We start from the raw sequence: 16,146 nt of genomic DNA, 5'->3' as shown, positions 1-16,146 counted from the left end.
ATTTTTTATTTTCATCTTTTTTTTTTTCTCTCACTATATTATAATATTTTTATTTTTGTATTTTATATTCGAGCGGAACAGGAATATGGAAGGGAAATGTATAAATACCATGCCTCTCAGAGCCGAGACAGAATTACAACAGTTGAAGTAGAAGAAAACCCTTAACAGAAAACAATGAGGATTAAAGTGGATGAACACATTAGAACCCTAATAGAGAATGGGGTTAGAAATCGTCACCGTTCTATGTTTGTCATGATTGGTGACAAATCCCGTGACCAGGCACGCACTTTTCGTTCCTCTATTATATCTGCCTAAATGCTGTTAAAAATTTGAACTTGATTCTGATTGTTCACTTTTTTATAAAACAGATTGTTAATTTGCACTACATGTTGAGCAAAGCAGTAGTGAGGTCACGGCTTACTGTGCTTTGGTGCTATTAGGACAACTTGAACTTAGTAGGTTGGTTCTCTACTTATTCCCAAGTTTTTTTTTTTTTTTTTGAATTATGGATATAGTCGTTTTTGTTAATTATTGCCCTTTATTAAAATATGAATTTGTTAATTCTATGTGGAAGTTAGATTACAACAACAACATCAGACCTAGTGTAGTGTGTACGCAGACCTTACCCCTACCTTTAATAAGACAGAGAGGCATAGATTAAAATTTGTAATTTGAATAAACTGCCATGAATTTTATTTGACGTTAAGAAACTGTGAAAAATCTATGGAGCTGCTTGACCAAAATTCTTGACTTTGTTGTAGCAGTTATTCTGTTTAGTTGGAATATGATAAAATGTAGGCTGAAGTTTGATGTTAGGGAATATTATTATTATTTTTAAATATTGGAACTTTAGTCACTGCATCCTATGCTTTTATTGGAGTTGTTTAGCCTTCTATGTCAATATAATGCATTCTAGTACTTATTATTACTATTGTTAAACTTGGTCAGTGACGATTTATATAGCCGACCCCAACTTGTTTGGATTGAGGCGTAGTCATTGTCTTGAAACTTTAGTCACTTTATTTGTTGCATGAAAAGTTAGTTTCAGCTTTATATCTGGAGTAAATTTTCTGGCAAATTTTCAGGCACCGGAAGGAATGCTAGGGTCATTCTTTTGTGGAGGTTGTTATATTGTGTTGATTATCTTGCGAGTGATTAGTGGGGACTTTGTTCTGTTTTTTTTTCTTGCTGTGTTCATCTAAGTTTGTCAGTGGATGTTATTAGTCATTTAGACAGTTTGTCGGTGATAGAGGCAATCGTCTTTTTGCAGTCACAAGCAAAAGAGAAAGAAGCAAGTGAAAAAATATATGCAGAGGGGACTACTGGACCCTGAAAAAGTAGAACCTTTTGAACTTTTCATTGAAACTGGAGGCGTCAGCTATTGCTTGTATAGAGATTCAGAAAGAATTCTAGGAAACACTTATGGCATGTGTGTACTACAGGTAAATGAGAGGTTTTAAATCTCCATGAACTATTTGCAGCAAATCGACTTCCTATTTCCTCTTTTAAGCCTCTATGTAAATGTAATCGTGATCTTTTGGAAAATTTCATTTCTTTTCCTCTATGATGTTCTAGGATTTCGAGGCTTTGACACCCAATCTTCTTGCGAGAACAATAGAGACAGTTGAAGGTGGTGGGCTAATTGTATTGTTGATTCGCGCTTTGTCCTCTCTTAAGAGCCTCTACGCCATGGCCATGGTACACTCCAGTCCCAACTGCTCAGCCTTCTAGGCTGGAAAACTTTGAATAATTAGTAGATTCATGATGTCCCTTCCTTTTTACTTCTTATTTGTTTTTTCTTTCTTGCTCTTTATTGTTAAATAAGATTTCAACTGATCTCACACACATATACTCACACTAGAAGAAGAGTAGTTGAATGAAGAAGCTGCTACTGGCTTGCAGATTGCTAATTGGTTTTCTGTGCGTGCTTAATATTAAGACTCACTGAAATTTTGTGAAAATGCAGGATGTTCACAACAGATTTCGTACAGAATCCCATTCACACGCTACCCCTCGCTTTAATGAGCGTTTTATACTCTCTATTGCGTCATGTGAAATGTGTGTTGTCATGAATGATGAATTAAAAACTCTACCAATCTCCTCCCACATGAAGAATATTACTGCTGTTCCTGTTCAAGAGGTAAAGTTCTTCCCGGATCAGTTCGGTCATGAGTCGTACTATTTACTGATTTCGATATCTTAGATGATATGCATTGATTCAGATGATAGTCTATATAAATTATATTTCTCATATATAATTACACCATATCGATGTTGAACTGCGAAAGAATTACTATTTGGAGTCACTTTTAGTACAGGGTAATCTCTTGATATAAGCATTCATGATTCTTACTTTGATAAAGGATTCTGAGGGGCTTTCAGAAGCAGAAAGGGAATTAAGGAATTTAAAAGAACAATTGAATGAAGACTTCCCTGTTGGTCCTCTTATTCGTAAATGCAGTACCTTGGACCAGGTTAGTTACTTATGCTTGAACTGTAAAAGTTGGCATTTGTTTTTTCAAGTGTTCTCTGAATATGTCACTCGTAGCCATTTACTAGACTATGTGGAACTAACCCCAGGATAAAGAGTTACTTGCATGCAAGGTAGATGTTTGACAGAGTTATTGTATAGAACACAAGATTAACAGGAGATAATGACTTGATACTTGGTAAAATTTACATTTACGGTGGTCACTTTGTCCTTTTCTTTTGTGGCGGAATGTTGGATTGGTTGCAACCACTGGTAACTAGAATCACTAAGTAATCAGACAATATCCAGTTAATAGGAGGATTTAAAAAAAAAATGGATAGCATAAGGGGGTAGTTCTTTGGGATTTGAGATTTCAGAGGAACCTACAACATTGGGAAATGGAAGAGTTCCACAACTTGATCGAGTTATTGTATGGATTGGATTCGTCAAATAATATATCCGATTTGTGGAGGTGGCGATAGAGTAGGGAGGGTATTTTCTCTGGTAAATCTTTTTATAAGAAGCTACTAGAGAGAGTAGCATATTTCCCTTCATCGCTCTATTGGGATTCCTAAAGCACCTAGAATGGTGTGTTTCTTTGTGTGGTTGGCAGTGGGGGGGGGGGGGGGGTGTGATTTTGACAGCAGAAAATCTAAGGGGAGGATTATTAATGTTACTTGGTGTTTCATGTGCAAAAGCTCGGGCGAAGATGTAGATAATCTCTTATTGCATTGTCAAGTGGCTAATCGGTTGTGGAGGTTGGTCATTAACTTGTTTGGGATGCAATTGGTGATGGCAGGCACAATGAAGGAGGCGATGCATGGTTGGGCTCACATGAGGGGAGTAGGAACAAGATTTTAGAAAATTGCAATATAGTCTTTTGTTTCTCGTTTATTTTTGGTGTAATCATGAGGTTCCGGTTTGTATAGAGGATTGGGCCTCTTTTGTAGAGAACCATATTTTGGTGTAGGTTCTCTTCTTTTGATATATGGCTTGTATACGGGGTTCACCCCAAATGTTAATAAAATTATTTGCCTTATTAATAAAAAAGTGGGTGCTGTAGTAAGTACAACCATACATAAGAACTTGTCCAAAACTTTGAGCTTGTTGATTTAAAGCTTAATCATTATCGGTGCTTGTATTGTTTTTTTTCTCTGTTTGAATAATTCTTTTCCTACTTTTTTGGATTGAAAATTAACTGTCAACAAGTCAAAATTGTGAGAGTTCTCAGCACTTACAAGTTCTAATATGATTTTTTCTTAATTTTTGACGAAATCACCAAAAGTAGATTTCTCCATCCAAAGTGTTTGACACTGAATACAGACTAAAGAAGCCACTGGTTGAATTGTGCAATCCTTTTGTTGTAGAATCATGCAGTTCGGTTGGGCCAACCGCTTATAAAATAAAGCTTCACGACTTGTGATAAATAAAAAGAGCTTCACTTACAAAGTAAAAGAATATGACTTGCTGATAAAGAAATATCAATTTGTGGGCTTTGAATCTTGAAGTTAGTAATTTTACTAGCACGTTAAGTCCTCATTGCGTCAATTATTATCTGTTAGAGTTCCTGCATTTCCCTTTCATAAAAAATGACTTCTTGTTCTTCCATGCTTTCATTAAATAAGTCTTAAGTCTTTTCTAATTGCTTAGTAAATTGTTGAAAGAACTATTTTTACTAGCTTAAATGGATGGATTCAATATCTAACTTTGTAATACCGAGATCACCATAAATAGCAGTTCTCTGTCCACCGCAATTTAGACTTTTTTGTCCTGTTATTGTAAGATGCTATTAATCAAACAGTATGAAATAGGGAAAAGCAGTGATCACATTTCTTGACGCTATCCTGGATAAGACGCTCCGCAGCACTGTTGCTCTGCTTGCTGCTCGTGGCCGGGGGAAGTCAGCTGCTCTTGGGTTGGCAGTTGCAGGGGCTGTTGCTGCAGGGTAAATCCGGTTTTGGTTTCAATATTTATTCCTCTCTGTGATCCTACTTTTTTTTATAACGGTGGTGTCCGGGCCAGCTTGTGCGCACCTTGACTAAATAAACGGGATACGTCCTACCTCCCCACCGGCAACAAGTCCACCAAGGCTTAGACAGATGAGAAGAAATAACCTAGTGTTTTTTGTCTCCATTGGGGTTTGAACCTGAGATCTCATGGTTCTCCACCCACTTCATTGACCACTAGCTACACCCTTAAGGAACCCTTGGGTTCCTCTGTGATCCTACTTTGTGCTTTACTAACTTCTATAGTTTGCTATTACAGGTATTCCAATATTTACGTAACAGCGCCTAGTCCTGAAAATCTGAAAACTCTGTTTGACTTTGTATGCAAGGGTTTCACTATGCTCGAGTACAAGGTAAGAGGCAGATATATCTGTTTGAGCAGGGTCGATTTTCATAGTCTCTATGAAATCTATCTTTTCCAGGGATGTTATTTTTCCTTTTGAGTCAGTCATTTGGCCCTTCAAGTCCTTTTAAGTGAGAAAATGCTTCCCGTGCTGAAATATGCGTAGAAACATAAACATGGTATAAGATCTTCTTAAAGTTCTCGTGTAAGGGATTTTTCCCTGTCTCACATATAGTTGGCATCTGAGATTGGTTTCACGTTCTGCTGATCGTATATAGAGATGTTGTAACTTACTATATGCTTCTTTTACAGGAACACCTTCATTATGATATTGTGATAAGCAATAATCCGGAGTTCAAAAAATCTATCGTGAGGATCAACATCTATAAGCAGCACAGACAAACAATTCAGGTCAGTAATATTGGGGAGGAGTTATATCATGATAATGGCTCTTCCATTTTCCAAGCTCATTTGTGCGGGGAATAATCCTGGAATCAGATATCACTTTCTGCACCTTCTGTTGTCCCTGAACATTAGATGGCATTTTGAAAGCTTGCTCTAATTTAATTCCTCTTGGTGGTGATTTCTGTATGCTGGCTAGATTTCTTGTATTTCTCTCTTGTGCTTCTGTGTTCTCTTAAGGTTGTCAATATATTGGTATTATTAAACTAATATTTTTCCTATTCTTACAAACATATGTATCTTTTACACCCGTACTGTTCATTATTTGCAAAGCGTTTTTGCAAGTATCCGATCATTGATGTACTTTATCATGTGTAATGCAATTAATTTTCCTTTTGTCTGAGTTTCTGATATTCTCTGCATCATTTGTGCAATGCCAGTATATACTACCACATGAGCATGAAAAGCTATCACAAGTGGAATTGTTGGTGGTTGATGAAGCAGCAGCTATTCCATTACCTGTTGTCAGATCTTTGCTTGGTCCATACCTCGTCTTCCTTGCATCAACTGTTAATGGGTATGAGGCAGTGTTCTGCTTAGTTTCCATCTAGTAATGTTATGCTCTCCAAAGAACCTCCTTTGCCAATATATGGTGCTTCTTCTAGTTTTGTTTCTTACACCAAAGAACCTCCTTTTACCAGTATATGTTTCTTCTAGTAGTTTTGTTTCTTACTCACTTATACAGCAAAAGAATATTTCTGAACAGTCTTGTGTGTTTACCCTGGGGTTAACGGCGCTGATGATGAATCTATTCTTGTTATCTTTTTAAAGCTATGAAGGTACTGGAAGATCCTTATCATTGAAGTTGCTGCAGCAACTAGAGGAACAAAGTCAGAAGTCCAAAAGTGCAGACAATGCACTTTCAGGTATTTCAGCTTCAGTTTTGCTAGTCATCACTCGACTTATGGTGTGTAGAGTCCATGTGGCCTGAAATTTAATGGTATCAGGAGGAACTATGTAAGCAAAGAAAACTGAGATGAGAGAGCATTGCTATTGGGTTCGGAACTCCTTATAGTTACTAAAAGCCAGGAGATACATCTGGAATTGTGCTTGTTTTTGTCAAATAACATAGTCTTTCTTATCTTAATTCATGCCTTAAATTGTGCCTTCGGCAATACAGGTCTATGACTGAATGTTTGCAACTAAAACCAAGAATTTTGGTGAATAAGGCTGGAGTTATTCAAAGTAAATACTTATAATACAACAACAACAACCCAGTAATACAAACTTATAATACATGCTTTTAAAATATTCCAACTCCAAAGTTCTTGCAGGTCCACTTGTGAATTTAAATGATGAAAAGTTTCCTATGACTGGACGTCCCAATTTAATTAAATGCTGACAATAGGCTCGTCTTTAAAAATATTGCATTCTCTCAGGGCTTTGTTCATTCATAAGTGTCACTCTTTTTCTATGATGTAGTTTTGCCTCTCATGATTATCGATGTTTGAAGTAGTGGTATGATCAATTGTCAAAGGTCTGCGCAAAATCTTGTTTCTTTCATCTAGTTGTTTAAAATCTAAGTTTTCCCCTCAAATGTAGGTCGGCTTTTTAAAAAGTTAGAATTGAGCGAATCCATTAGATATGCTTCTGGCGATCGCATTGAAAGATGGCTTAATGCTTTGCTCTGTTTGGATGTTACAAATACTATCCCAAGCATCAGAAGGTAAAACTTCTTTGGCTTAACCTAGTTCCTACAGAAGTCATCCATGGTTTATCTCCAGTTACAATTCTCTTTTTTTCACCAGGTTACCACAACCGGGTGATTGTGATCTCTACTACGTTAACCGGGACACACTTTTCTCTTATCATAAAGATAGTGAGTTATTTCTGCAGGTAAATCACCTTTCCTCTTGAAGTAATGTATTGTTTACCATTAGGCTATTTTTGCTTGGTCAACTTTGATATATTGTGATCCTTTTGCATTGAAACATTTGCAGCGAATGATGGCCCTCTATGTTGCTTCGCATTACAAGAATTCTCCAAATGATTTACAATTGATGGCTGATGCTCCAGCTCACCACTTGTTTGTGCTACTAGGTATGATTAAAACCAGTTGATGCTTTTTCAATAGAACATAATTGATTAATTGCGCATTAAGTAAATGCAAGAGCGCCTAACTATTGTTTTCACAGGCCCTGTTGATGAATCAGAAAATCGTCTTCCTGATATTCTATGTGTCATCCAGGTTAGTGGTCTTGTTTGATAAGTCAATCATGTAAGGTTGATTTGGTAAGTCCTTTGTGATAAGGACAGTACTCGTTGGCCTCGATCCCGGACAATGACATTGTCTGTGTTTATCTCTCATGATATCATAAGCCTTATTTGTTATACTTGATAGAGATTACTTTTTCTTTGTGCTCTTTTTTCTGGTTCAATTTAGTTCTTCTGAGAATTAAACAGGTGGTATTTATTTCAACTTAACAGTTTCTTGGAATCAAAGAAGCAGCACTAAGAGTTTTTGATCTATGTCTTAATTTGCCTTAAACACACAGGTCTGCCTTGAGGGGCAAATCACCCAAGAGTCGGCTAAAAGAGCTCTGAGGGAAGGTCACCAGCCCTTTGGAGATCAGATACCTTGGAAGTTCTCCCAGCAGTTTGCCGATGATGTATTCCCAAGCCTTTCAGGTGCCCGCATCGTACGCATTGCTACACATCCGAGTGCCATGAGGGTAATGCTTACCAATTCAAAAAATTTATGAAAAACTTCTGAGACCTCCCTCTAGGTTTATCTGTGTAATATTGATCTCCTTCGTGGTTTAAGATGTTAGGTCAACCTCCTTGTTTCGCCTTAAAAGACAAATAGTTTGATATTGAAAGAAGAGACCAAGGAAAAGAGAAACTTTCAACTTCAAGAATTTCATTCTATATTTCATATTAATATTTAATTACTATTCTTCATGCACTTGATAATATGGCAGGATACTTCTATTAAAATTGCATATACTGTTGTATTTGTCAAATGTAACCAATTTAAAACTAACAAAATTAAATTCACTTACATGTGTAAAACCAATCAAGCCATAACATTACATCCCAAAGAATAGATTACAGTATAATTATAATACTTAAACAAAAACCTTAAGAAGGCAACAACAGTGTTGGAGGAAGCGTTGAAGCGGTAAAGCGAAGGGTAGTCCGCTTCAGGTGACTGAGGCGAAGTGGTTTTAATGAAGCGAGTGCTTCTTCCACTGAAGCATGAAGCGCGTGCAGCTACTTCAGCGAGGGAGGCGTGCATTTTTTTTAATTTAAAAAAGGTGGACTTTTTTGTTTTTTACGGAGAAAAGGAAAAGAATAATTTCTTCTTCTTTTATTTATTTGCTTGCTTTTTGTTTTGCTGTTAATTTAATTGTATTCTTTAAATTGTTCTATTTTTTTTTTCCAGTTTGTTAATTTAACTGAATTTATTTATTTATTTGTCTTCTCTCTGTTTTTTCACTTTGTTAATCTAATTGAATTTTTAAATTATTCCATTTCTTTTTTTTAGTTTGTTAATTTAATTGAATTTTATTTATTTGTTTTTCTTCTTCTCTCTGTGTTTTTCATGTGCTCTAAAGTTTATTTTGATATTTTTTTTTAAAATTGCACTTCACTTCAATGAAGGTAGGGCTTCTCTTCACACTTGTAAGCGAAACGAGCCCTCGTCGCTTTTTGTTGCTTCACACTCTCAAAATCATTGAGCAACAAAATGTTTATTGCTGACCAAATACAGAAGTACTTCTCGGTCCACTGAACCCATTGTCGTTGTTAGTTGATTTATTCTATCCATGTGAGAAAGAAGATTTTATTTTACATTTTGTTATTGGTGAAGATATTAGCTAAGGTTTCACACCAATTTTGTAGTATAAAAAGAATTTAAGGGGAGATTTGTGATACAAAATTTAGCACTAATAATTAAAGCTGCAAATAGATAGATTTGGAATATGACAGAAGTCTTGTCATCTTAACCCATCTCGTTGAAAAAAGTTTAAATTGGGGGCGGTCTGCATATCTTACGACAACGGAGGTTTGTGTTTAAAAGCAGACATGGAGGGAGGTTTTTGATAATTTTCGATCAGTTTATTTCCTTTATCAGCATGTCTAACCATGTCTCACTGTGGTGTTGCAGATGGGTTATGGTTCTGCTGCCGTTGAACTCCTAACCTGGTAGCTTCAAATTTCACAACAATTCTCACATCTTCCGGTTTCCATATGATTTTGATAGTTGCTTTGATCACCTTTGCTTTCTATAACTTGTGAAACATTAAGCTACTCCACAGGCCGTTGCTTGTTATGCATACTGGTGCTGCATGTTGAGAGCGGGGGTGGGGGGAAGAGATAGAGAGAGTGTAGTAGGTTAGCACCATAACAACAACAATATGCCCAGTGTGATCCCACTAGTGGGGTCTGGGAAGAGTGGAGTGTACGAGACCTTTCTCTCCTACTTTGTGAGGTAGAGAGGCTGTATCCGATAGACATCTGGCTCAAGAAAAGCGTTTTCAAACAGGTTTGAAAAATACAAGAGTAAAAAAAAAATTAAGATGAAAATACTGAAGAAAAGAAAAGTATTGACAACAAAATAGTTGAGGTAACCAAAGTAAAAGAAACAACAATAGTAATATAATTGAAGCACAAGATGATGATGATGATGATGATGATGATAATAGTAAGAGGAAGAGGGAGCAAATAAGGTGCTCTAAACTAGAATCATGTCTCCCTTAGAAAAGAGAGAAAACACTTGACTACCTACTAACCTTTTATCGTAATATTCGACCTCCATGCTCTCTTATCTAGGGTCATCTCCTCGGTAAAGATGTGCCATATCCTATCTAATCATCTCTCCCAATTCTTCCTCGGTCTACCCCTACTTTTTCTTAGACCTATCACTGCCAACCTCTCGCACCTCCTCACCGGGGCATCTGCGCTCTTCCTCTTCATATGCCCGAACCATCTTAGTCTCGCTTCCTGTATTTTGTCCACTACGGAGGCCACTCCCACTTTGCCCAGTGTATCTTCGTTTCTAATCTTATCTCTCCTAGTATGCCCATACATCTATCTAAGCATCCTCATTTTCGTTACTTTCATCTTCTGAACGTTTGAGCTCTTGACTGGCCAACACTCTGCCCCATACAACATAGTTGGTCTAATAACCACTATATACAACTTGCCTTTAAATTTTGGTGGCAAATTCTTATCACATAGGATACAGGATGCAAGTCTCCATTTCATCCTTCCCACTCCGTTTCCTTGGATTATTGACCTAAGAAAATTGAAGCTTCCTCTCTTGGAGATGACTTGTATATCAATCCTCACTTCCCATTCGCCTCATGTGATGCGTCATTGAACTCGCACTCCATGTACTCCCATGTACTCTGTTTTAGTCCTGCTCAACTTGAAACCTTTAGACTCTAGGGTCTATCTCCAAACCCCCACTATATCGTTAACTCCATCGCGTGTCTCGTCAATCAATACTATGTCATCTGCAAATAATATACGCCAAGGTACATCACCTTGATTATGTCGAGTCAATTCATCCATCACCAAGGCAAATACTTTTTTAAAATGGAGACAAGAAGCCCTCGTGTTATCAAGGAAGAGCCCTCATGTTATCAAGGCAGCTTTTAGATAGCAAGAAGCCCTTTTCTCCCATACATCGAACTTAACAGTAAACTCTTTGTTTGACTGTCATCATTCTATTAAAAAAAGGAGTAATCTCTTTGTTTGGGTAATCATCAAGAATAGTTTGTTCATGGGTAATCATCAAGACTTTCATGAAAAACTATATAAAGGAAAAAAAGTCAAGTTAAAGGGACTATGAAGCCAAATGGTAATCACTTCAGATCCCTTCAATCCTCAGAGAAGCAAAACAGAAAGAGAGGTTTTAAGTGGAAATGCCCTAAAGAGAAAGAGAGTTCAATTCATTATCACCTACTTTAATTCTCCAGTCAATGATGTGACACTTCTAAGTAATTCCATCCTTTCAATTCATATGTTTGCACTGAAAGCAAGCCCATTTATCCTTCATTTCTACCCCGTTCTGTTATTTTCTGATATTTCTCAAATTTTACTTCACAGAAATTACTTTAATTTATTGTAAAATGGGTGGCATTCATCTTTCGGTGATTATCATTTGACACCAAAATGCTCTGAGTTTGTGTCTTTTAATTTTTATGAGCTCTAATGTGAGAATAGAGAGACTTGAACTGAAACCTGAGTGGAGCTTGCTGGAACGGCGAGAAATTCACAAGGGTAAGGAAAAAAAGAGACGGGGGATGAGAGAAGAATAGAGGTGGGTTTGTTTGGTTTTAATTTATCTAATGAAAGAACAGAAAAGTCCTCACTTTTGATAAGATAGTGAGGACATATTAGGTAAATAGAAAATAAGGATGGTGTTACATATTAGGTAAATAGAAAATATATATATGTATCAAAAATTGAAAGCGTTCTTCTCCACTCTGTTTTTTCCTTCTATTCGTCGTTCACGTAGTAGGTTATTGCTTATCTTTCCTACATGGATTTTTTGAGGCACAATAAGTTAATTTACTGTTAATAGGTACTTTGAGGGTCAGTTGACTCAATTATCTGAAGTAGAGACAGAAGATGCTCTGGAGACTCCGCAAGTCAATGTAACTGAAGCTGCAGAGAAGGTATTCTTATTTGATCTAATTTTGCAACTTGTGCTTTAGGTTATGGGCTTTCCTGTTATCATTTGGGTGTTCGAAAACTGCAAAAGGTACTTCTTTTTAACAATGTTAAATCATAACACTATTCCTCACTGAATCTGTCTTTGCTTGATGTTGATGTGGTTTGTCTGCATAGCACTTTGTAGTGCATGATATAATATGTTAAGGCCTTCTGATTGACCATTTTCTGTAATATGGCAAGTGAGTTGGTTGAAAAATCTAGAAAACTTCTATCTGGAATTAGAACCTTTTTAGGTAATTGTTCTTGAATTCAAACTACCTTCCTTTCAGTTCTCTTTGCTCGAAGAAAATATAACATCGAGAACAGATCTTCCTCCTTTGCTTGTCCCATTACGTGAAAGACGGCCTGAAAGGCTCCATTACCTTGGGGTCTCATTTGGACTTACCTTGGATCTCTTCCGCTTTTGGAGAAAACATAAGTTTGCTCCATTTTTCATTGGCAATGCCCCGGTAAGTCTCGGAATCCTTTGTTCCTGAAATTCTCTTTAGATGTTTGCTATTGGGGACTAATTATGATCAAACATATGATTGGATGAATCAGAACAGCGTAACTGGCGAATACACATGCATGGTCTTGAAGGCTTTGAAAAATGATGATGTTGAAGCTGCTGGGTCAGATGAGTGGGGCTTTTATGGTCCCTACTACCGAGGTATCAGTTGCTTTTGTTCTTCTCGAAAATTTGAAGGAGATGGAAGAATCTTTTGCAATGATAAAAAGGAACAAAAATTTTATGATTCCTAATATCTCCCTAGTTTTTTTACATTGTCAAGAGAGTAGTGACTTCTTATTACAAGCAAACTCTGGAATTATGAAAAATCTCATCGAGGAGGTGAAAATTGTCTTCCTCACTCCGGTTCAAATTTTGGAGAAAACAGAGATATACAAGTTTTCATATGTTGCCCCCTCACTTTCTTATCTCCCTTCCTTTCTATCCGCTTCCCGTCAATCTAACTAGCTGCAGATCTTGTAGTAGCTAATATTTATTCTATTAGTTCTTTTCTTCTTCTTTTTTTCTTTCGATATATTGATGTTGTCTATAACATTCACAGAATACAAGCGAAGGTTAGTCGAACTGTTGGGTTCTACCTACCGGAAGATGAACTACAAGCTTGCTATGAGGTAAAATTGAATATTTTGGTGTTTAGTTAATATGTATGTCTCTTTACATATTCTTGTGATGGCCATAATCGTGCAGTGTCTTTGATCCGAAGATCAACTTTGTCGAGCAGGACCCTACTGCTTCTGCTTCAAGTGAATTCTTAAACTTCATGAAGTTTGTTTTGGAACCTCATGAGATGAAGAGGCTTGAAGCTTACTCAAATAGCCTAATTGACTATCCCTTGGTAAGATATGAGTTGATTAGTGAAGAAATACATTATATTAAGTAGTGAAGCAAGATATCTTGTAATACAGTTTTTACTTGTCAAAATGGTTAAGTCGGCGGACGTCCTATACCAACAGTCATATTATAGAAAAAACGCCGAGTACTTTGAGCCACTCAAACAACCTGATTGACTTCTCCTGGTTAGATCTCAATTAGTGATGAGAGTGAAAATATGCTATATCAAGTAGTGATAGAATATTCTCTGGTGGTGCTACTATTGAGATGTATGTTTCAGTATCTACAATCATATGGAGCTTGTGATTAAGAAGAAAAACATAATGGTAAACATGCCTGAACAACTTGAAACACCAAAAAGAGATTAAGGTTGTGCATCTCTCCAATTTGAAGCACCATTAATCAACTGGAATTCACTTCTAGGTTACTCATATTGGTACATATTACTTTTGGCAACAAGAAAATTCTGAACCAAAAATGATATGTGAAATATCTGTTATATTTCTTTATAATTTAATAGCAGGTGCATGGTTGTCCTCTCTTAGTCTGTTTTGTGTCTAGGTCTTCAGTTATAAAGGTTGAAGTTCTAATTTGATACATGAGTTGATAATATTTAAATATCTCAAAAGCGCCTGACATTTGGTTTTTTGCTTATTTTACACGTTAATTATTTGCATGGTCGATTTTTTCACAGATTCGAGATGTTGCTCAAAAACTTGCGCGCGTGTATTTTTTGGAGCATTTGCCAGTTTCACTTTCATATGCCCAGGCTTCCCTTTTGCTTTGCTATGGCCTGCAGCACAAAGACATCCCTGAAATAGAGGTTTGCTGGCTTGCTAGTCTTTATTTTAATAGTTTATTCTGCTCTGTCAGACCGTGTGCAGCGAAATACCCTTCTCCTTTTTGTTTAGGCCGCTAGTTATCCTTTGCATCCAAAATAAGGTACTTTTATTCAATGAATTTCAGTGCTCTGAGTTTACTCTTTTTAATTCTTATTTTACAAGGAGAAATGAATTTGGAAAGACAGCAGATATTATCCTTGTTCATGAAAGTCATGAAGAGGCTTTGCAAATACCTAAATAATTTAACATCGAAAGAAATTGACTCAACTGTATCTCGGCTTAAAGCGGTAAGTAGATGAGTTATATTTCGCTCTGGCGTTTTGCAAATACCTAAATAATTTAACATCGAAAGAAATTGACTCAACTGTATCTCGGCTTAAAGCGGCAAGTAGATGAGTTATATTTCGCTCTCGCATACGTCCTATGCTAAGAGCAGTTGAAATAATCTAACACTAGCAAGCGAACAGTATCTGCATGTGTCATAATGCTGTGCGTCAATTAGTCAACATAAACAAATATTCCAACATTTCTTGTGTTAGTTTGCCTCAAAATATGAACAATTTATTATTAATCAAAGAGCAGTTGAGGCCCTGTAACTGCTTATCTTCTGATCATCTGTCTTTGCTGAGCATTTCTCTTTTCTTGCTTGTTTTTAGACTAAGATGGAACCACATTCTATATCTGTGGATGAAGATCTCCGCGATGCTGCAAATAAAGTCCAGGTTTGAAAATACTTGCTAATGTCTCTGCAAGTTTTCCCCCGCTTGGAAAGTTCTCTACTTACCTAAGATTGTATGTAGGATGAGATGAAAGCCAAGTCGGATGGTTTGTTGGACCCAGAACTAATTCAGCAGTTCGCTATAGTGGACAGAGAAGCTGATTTTGAAAATGCTCTCCAGAATGGTAGTGGGAAGATAGTTCCTGGTGGTGTAATTAGTGTAAAATCCAACAAATTCAAGCTTGAGAAGCATTCCGAGGCGGAGACTGAAAAGAGTGGCAAGAAAAGAAACAAAAACCATTCTGGACTAAAATCAAGTAAGAAGACGAGGAGATGATCTTGCTCGCACAATAAGTTATTCCCTCTCGTTTTCAATACACCGCCAACAACAAAAAACCAGTGTAATCCCACAAGTGGGGTCTGGAGAGGCCAATGTGTACGCAGACCTTACCCCTACCTTATGACGATAGAGTTCCTCTCGCTTTCAATGCCAACTTCATTTCCTCGGTGGTCTCTCCTATTAATTTATGGCAAGGGGGAGTAGAGCGCGATTATGCATCTCACTGCATATTGCCATATTTATTACAACCATCACCACTATTTGTGCAATAATTTATAGTTCTACAGGTTCTGTTCTTTCATTCCAATTTTGTGAAATTTTCTTGGCAAATGTAAAATATTCTTGGAATATCTTTTGACTATGTAAATAGGATAGGAATACTAGTTGTCTTGTCCTTCAGTATTATAGAAGCTCTCCGTAGAATTTTCCAACCCCTCTAAATTAACTCCAATTGTTTTATTTTAACACCTCATTTTAGCTTTGGTCCTTTTGAACCTTCACCCTCATTTCTAATTTGTCGTTTAAACCCAAAAAAACTTCACATTGAGTGAGTTCCCTCACCTGGTAAGCATGTGAGGTGTATTTTATATTTTCTCCGTCATAATTTACATGACACTTTTTTATCTCTAGTCAGTTCCAAAAAAAAAGACATCTTTTAATATTAGTAATTTAAATTGGGACGCAGAAAGTATATGTTTTCGTATCATTTTAATGGTAATAAAATTACTGCTGTTTATTTAGGAACATCTAACGCGCAGGCTCCTAAATTGTTGTTGGCTTTACTTCTATCTTAATTATTCTCTTAGATGAGAAAATATGCTTGTTGAGTGTATACTTGGTAAGAAAATTTCGAGTTCCTGCAATAAGTCAGTAAATCAAGAGGACAGTGACTGCGAAAATAATTTTCAGCTCATGTCTTTTCTTTTTTTTTCCCCCTTTTTT

The 16,146-nt window shown here is 36.6% G+C and overlaps 1 protein-coding gene across 1 annotated transcript; it reads left to right on the top strand.

Annotated features, from left to right (window-relative positions):
- Window positions 1-376: 376 nt before the first annotated feature.
- LOC109214238 (RNA cytidine acetyltransferase 1-like) lies at window positions 377-15,700 on the top strand (the record flags this gene model as incomplete). Its single annotated transcript, XM_019378132.1, has 25 exons — window positions 377-459; window positions 1,271-1,442; window positions 1,576-1,698; window positions 1,967-2,140; window positions 2,364-2,474; window positions 4,282-4,415; window positions 4,736-4,829; window positions 5,132-5,230; window positions 5,662-5,798; window positions 6,053-6,147; window positions 6,824-6,947; window positions 7,030-7,117; window positions 7,222-7,321; window positions 7,417-7,469; window positions 7,777-7,953; window positions 9,390-9,427; window positions 11,814-11,907; window positions 12,235-12,414; window positions 12,506-12,614; window positions 13,015-13,084; window positions 13,161-13,308; window positions 13,999-14,128; window positions 14,309-14,433; window positions 14,803-14,868; window positions 14,947-15,700. Coding segments are annotated over 25 exons (2,979 nt in total), but the record flags the coding sequence as incomplete, so codon positions are not given.
- Between the last annotated feature and the right edge of the window lie 446 nt (window positions 15,701-16,146).

Source organism: Nicotiana attenuata, unplaced genomic scaffold (assembly GCF_001879085.1).
Source record: "Nicotiana attenuata strain UT unplaced genomic scaffold, NIATTr2, whole genome shotgun sequence".
Classification (NCBI taxonomy): Eukaryota; Viridiplantae; Streptophyta; class Magnoliopsida; order Solanales; family Solanaceae; genus Nicotiana; species Nicotiana attenuata.
This window is presented reverse-complemented; position numbering and strand designations above follow the sequence as displayed.